This window comes from Caretta caretta, chromosome 1 (genome assembly GCF_965140235.1).
Source record: "Caretta caretta isolate rCarCar2 chromosome 1, rCarCar1.hap1, whole genome shotgun sequence".
Lineage (NCBI taxonomy): Eukaryota > Metazoa > Chordata > Testudines > Cheloniidae > Caretta > Caretta caretta.
Genome location: NC_134206.1, coordinates 311,158,499 through 311,164,498, shown reverse-complemented (window position 1 = coordinate 311,164,498; position 6,000 = coordinate 311,158,499). Strand labels below are relative to the sequence as shown.

The 6,000-nt window shown below is 44.6% G+C and overlaps 1 protein-coding gene across 2 annotated transcripts in view; it reads left to right on the top strand.

Annotated features, from left to right (window-relative positions):
• The first annotated feature begins 467 nt into the window (after nucleotides 1-467).
• Nucleotides 468-6,000, top strand: part of AASS (aminoadipate-semialdehyde synthase) — a 51,559-nt gene continuing 46,026 nt past the window's right edge. For both annotated transcript variants that reach the window (XM_048836194.2, XM_048836195.2), the window contains exons 1-2: nucleotides 468-604; nucleotides 3,468-3,688. In XM_048836194.2, coding sequence (XP_048692151.2) covers nucleotides 3,476-3,688 — 213 coding nt within the window. In that variant the 5' untranslated portion in view covers nucleotides 468-604; nucleotides 3,468-3,475. The remainder of the gene's footprint in view (nucleotides 605-3,467; nucleotides 3,689-6,000) is intronic.

Here is a 6,000-nt window from a genome sequence, read left to right as displayed (position 1 = left end):
AAAATACAATGTTGACACCCATTTTATTAATGCGTTTCTAGTCTCCCAGATCCACACGGTGTTTTCCCTGTCCCAGTGACTCTCGTATTCCAGATGCCTCTGAGTCATTTCGGGGAAGGGGAGCTCCGCTCTCTCCGCCATCCCCCGGACTGTCATGTATGGCAGATCCCGGCAGCATTGCGGGGTGTGCAGTCGGCGTGGCCAGTAGGATCCCTGCGAGCCCATTGATTGTCCGTATCTGGGAGCGTTCCCGTGACCTTGTGCAAGTCCCCTTGGAGAGCCAGGGCCCCGCAGCAGAACATTCCGGGAATTCTCCCCCGCCCCAGCCAAAGCAGGAGCACACACGAGAGAGGCGAGTGCGGGGGGTGTGTGTGGGGGAGAGACGAGACGTCACCAATAACGTCACGCCTGGAGACCTTTTGCGATTGGTGGAAAGGGAAGGTTGTACCCCGAAGGTCACACGCGATTGGCTGCCGGCGGGGGGCTGTATCCCTTCTTTCCCCTACATTCGTACATAGCCTCGCTGGGCAGCCCCTGCGTTCCTTTGCGCAATCCCAGAGCCGGCGGCTCCCTTCTCCCGTGTAAACCCCCGCTCCGCTGCCAGGTGGGTGCCGCGCTTCGCGCGTGGGCTGGGCTCTGCGTCTCCTGCAGTGGGGTCCTGCTGTAGCAGCAAGCGGCGGAGGTTTCCGTGGGGGGCCTCCAGGCCGCGCGTGGAGCTGTGCCTGCTGCTGGGTCTGGGCTGGACCTTGGAGGCCGCTGCGGCCCGGGTCAGTGCAGGACAGCGGGCTGGGCTGTGGGAGTCGCTCCCAGTGATTCCGCCCCCCTCGGGAATGTCCCTCTCTGCCTCCGAGCCCAGGCGGTGCCGTCCCGCCGTGGTGGGTCGGGCAGAACGGCCTGGCTTTCAGCTCCCTCCCTCCCCGCTCCTCGGCACAGCTGGATTCTCGAGGACAAGTTTGCATCTTCGTTTCTGGCAACAAAGTAGCCACGTTCGTCCCTGGTGGTGATCCCTGCAGCGAGCCTGGATTTTCCAGCTCGTGAGGTCTTTTCTGGCCAGTAATTTAGACTGTCAGGGAGCAATCCATCAGAGAGAAAGCTGTGAAGGAGATTAAATGCTCCTTTTAGCTGCATCTCTAGATCAGGAGTTACCTGCCGCCCTGTTCTAACATGGGGGAAACAAGTTTGGATCACATCATATGTCTGGTTTCAGAGTAGCAGCCCTGTTAGTCTGTATTCGCAAAAAGAAAAGGAGTACTTGTGGCACCTTAGAGACTAACCAATTTATTTGAGAATAAGCTTTCGTGAGCTACAGCTCACTTCGTCGGACGCATCATATGTCTGTTAGGAAAGAACTATTCGTGACCTCTGGCAAAGGTGTATGTGAATCTGAAAGTCACCATTGTTTTAAAAAATTCTCGGGGGCGGGGGGAAATATAAAACCCATCGATCTGCAATTGCTTCAAGTAATAATTAAGATAAGTATAACTGAAGGAGATTGGGGGAAAATATTTTTCTATATCTTCACTTTGCATTGGGTACCTGGCAGAATTCTTAAGTTTTTTAACTAGTTGTTAAAGATGCAGCTGGAAAAACAGAAATTGGCAGTAGGTTTCAGGCAGGTATTGATACATGGGATTGTTTAATTTCAAAACTAAATGCTTTGAATAATCATTTAAAAAAATTTAAAACTCGTACCAACTTCATCAGTTTGTGGCACTAAAACTACCATTAGAAGAAAAGCCACATATTCAGTATGCCTTAAAAATTGCTGTCAATTTAAAAATATGTTGTAAATGTACTATCTTTAACATAATTAATGCAGCTAAGATTATTAAAAGTAAGAATTTTTTTAAAACCCATCTTGCCAATCTTCGTATGTCTTGTACTTCTTTCAGTAAGGCCAGTGAAAATCAATGAGGTCAGTTTTGCTCTAAGACTTTAATAGTGTTTGAGTTTCAAAGGCTTCTGGGAATGTTTGTTTACAAGCACCTGTTTTTATTGGAACTCAGAAAGTTTCCACACTGTTTTCTTTTGGTCTGAGGTTTTATAAAATCTTGTTTTCAGGCCAAATTTAAGGTGACAGTGTCCCTTTAATAGACCAAATGTCAAAAATACAAAGCACTGTACAAATGGGAAAGAAGATTTTTGCATGCTAACTCTTCTGTCCCTATCCCTATCCCCATGTGACCCATCCCTTATCCCCATGTGACCCATAATCAGCCAGTTAGTTTCTTGTACAAGTGGGCCTTCAGCAGGAAGGATGGTGTGCTTGCTGGCATTCTGCTCATAGGAAGGTGCTATGGAAGAATGTAAGTGAGAACTAAAAGATCATTACACTTTGCATTTCGAAGTAGCTTTCTCTGATACTGTAGGATGCTCACTATGTATTTCTTGCTATTGCTCTGATCTTGCAAAGATTTACAGGTTTCAGAGTAGCAGCCATGTTAGTCTGTATCCACAAAAAGAAAAGAAGTACTTGTGGCACCTTAGAGACTAACAAATTTATTTGAGCATAAGCCTTCGTGAGCTACAGCTCACTTTATTGGATTTACAGACACTCCTAACTTGAAGTCCATGAGCAGTCCCACTGAGTTTAAAGGGCCTTTGTATGCTTAGTTAGATATGTGCATAGGTCTTTGCAAAACCGGGGTCTAAGAGCTAGATTTTCAAAGATGTTTAAATACAGATAGGCATCTAGACCAGATCCTCAAAGGTATTCAGGCATCTAAGTACGTTTTGAGGATCTGGACCTTCGTGGGGTTTTCAAAAGTGCGTAGGCACCTAGCTCACAGTGATTTAAATTTAAATAGGGATTGGGTGCCTAGGCATGCTTCTGTAAGTACCTTTAAAGAAACGGCCCAAGGGCATTTGTCATTGATCATGTAGTACCCTTAACTGTACTTTATTGCTTTTTTATGAGTTAATCTCTTTTTTTATCACTATGCCAAGTGATAAGGAAGATATTTATAAGGTGGGGGGCTGATACATTTTTGGCTCTTGCATATTTATACTGGTGACTCAGTCTAACTGGCATTTTTGCTTAAGCCTCCAGCACTGATCACAAGTACAATAACTAGAATTAAAAAAATATACCTTGCACATGAGTAAAAACCTTTTGATACACCGATACTGGTGGTTTGATTTTTGTGAAGTAACCTAGCCAAAGCAAAGAGAAAATGAGACTTTGTAATGTTCTCTTACTATTTCAGCTGTGGTTTACATTAGAGAGCTTATGTTTGGTAATGAAAGTAAATTCAGATTTCTATTGCACAGGAAATCTGGGAATATTAGTATTGTTAATTAGAAAATTGTGATAATTATTGCTGGTGTTACGATCATTGTAGTGATTAGTTGAGTATGTTTTACAACAGATTTTTAAAGAGACGTGAACTTCTTGTACAAACAAAGTGGTTTCTAAGCACCTTTACAAGCCTGTTATCATTTAACTACTTTGTCTTTGCTGCCATCAGGTTTTATTATGCTACGAGCATTCAGAAATCCAACTGGTAAGTGTGGGGTCCACCTTTTAAAGTGCCGTCACCATCATAAACCTGTACTGGCAATCAGGAGGGAAGACATTAGTGCTTGGGAAAGAAGAGCACCTCTAGCACCAAAGCATGTTAAGGAGCTAACAAATTTGGGATACAAAGTCTTAGTACAGCCATCAAACCGGAGAGCCATCCATGAAAAGGTAAATTCTGCTGTGGTTCCCATTTAGAAGAACGAAATGTAACATTGGTTTACTTAATTATGGTACTACAGCATTAAAGGATGTAAATAATAGTGAACATATGTTATTATCTACTTCGTTATTTATTACAAAAGGGGGTCATTCTTTCCCACTGACAAAAGCAATGGGAATCATTGGCTAGATCTGTAAGTATCCCAATATTGATGCCTATTCATAGTTCTTTGTTTTTTAGGTCTGTCCTGCCCTCCCTCAGCCGCACTGCCTTCTATTGTCTAAATTCTCAATAGTTCTTTGCATAGGAACTTTGGGGTTTTATAAAAAGAAAAGGAGTACTTGTGGCACCTCAGAGACTCACCAATTTATTTGAGCATAAGCTTTTGTGAGCTACAGCTCACTTCATCGGATGCATAAAGTGGAAAATACAGTGAGGAGATTTATATACACACAGATCATGCAAAAATGGGTGTTTACCATACACATTGTAAGGAGAGTGATCACTTAAGATGAGCTATTACCAGCAGGAGAGTGGGGTGGGGGGAGAGAAAACCTTTTGAAGTGATAATCAGGGTGGGCCATTTCCAGCACATTTCCGGGAGTTAACAAGAATGTCTGAGGAACAGTTGAAGGGGGGAGGAATAAACAAGGGGAAATTGTTTTACTTTGTATAATGACTCAACCACTCCCAGTCTCTATTCAAGCCTAAGTTAATTGTATCCAATTTGCAAATTAATTCCAATTCAGCAGTCTCTTGTTGAGTCTGTTTTCAAAGTTTTTTTGTTGAAGAATAGTCACTTTTAGATCAGAAATCGAGTGACCAGAAAGATTGAAGTCTTCTCCGACTGGTTTATGAATATTATAAATCTTGACATCTGATTTGTGTCCATTTATTTTTTTACGTAGAGACTGTCCAGTTTGACCAATGTACATGGCAGAGGGGCATTGCTGGCACATGATGGCATAAACGTTGGCATACTGTGGGGCCATGCGGGCCATTACCCTCTGATCCCACTGAGGGTTACCAAAAGAAACTACAGCATTTGCTCAAGAAACTCCCTGAAAAAGCACAAGAACAAATCCGCACAGACACATCCCTGGAACCCCAACCTGGGGTATTCTATCTGCTACCCAAGATCCATAAACCTGGAAATCCTGGGCGCCCCATCATCTCAGGCATTGGCACCCTGACAGCAGGATTGTCTGGCTATGTAGACTCCCTCCTCAGGCCCTACGCTACCAGCACTCCCAGCTACCTTCGAGACACCACTGACTTCCTGAGGAAACTACAATCCATCGGTGATCTTCCTGATAACACCATCCTGGCCACTGTGGATGTAGAAGCCCTCTACACCAACATTCCACACAAAGATTGACTACAAGTTGTCAGGAACAGTATCCCTGATAATGTCACGGCAAACCTGGTGGGTGAGCTTTGTGGTTTTGTCCTCACCCATAACTATTTCACATTTGGGGACAATGTATACCTTCAAATCAGCGGCACTGCTATGGGTACCCGCATGGTCCCACAGTATGCCAACATTTTTATGGTTGACTTAGAACAACGCTTCCTCAGCTCTTGTCCCCTAACGCCCCTACTCTACTTGCGCAATATTGATGACATCTTCATCATCTGGACCCATGGAAAAGAAGCTCTTGAGGAATTCCACCATGATTTCAACCATTTCTATCCCACCATCAACCTCAGACTGGTCCAGTCCACACAAGAGATCCACTTCCTGGACACTACAGTGCTAATAAACAATGGTCACATAAACACCACCCTATACCGGAAACCTACTGACCGCTGTTCCTACCTTCATGCCTCCAGCTTTCACCCAGACCACACCACACAATCCATTGTCTACAGTCAAGCTCTATGATACAACCGCATTTGCTCCAACCCCTCAGACAGAGACCAACACAAGATCTCTATCAAGCATTCCTACAACTACAATACCCACCTGCGGAAGTGAAGAAACAGATTGACAGAGCCAGAAGAGTTCCCAGAAGTTACCTACTACAGGACAGGCCCAACAAAGAAAATAACAGAACGCCACTAGCCATCACCTTCAGCCCCCAACTAAAACCTCTCCAACGCATTATCAAGGATCTACAACCTATCCTGAAGGACGACCCATCACTCTCACAGATCTTGGGAGGCAGGCCAGTCCTTGCTTACAGACAGCCCCCCAACCTGAAGCAAATACTCACCAGCAACCACACACCACACAACAGAACCACTAACCCAGGAACCTATCCTTACAACAAAGCCCGTTGCCAACTGCCCACATATCTATTCAGGGGACACCATCATA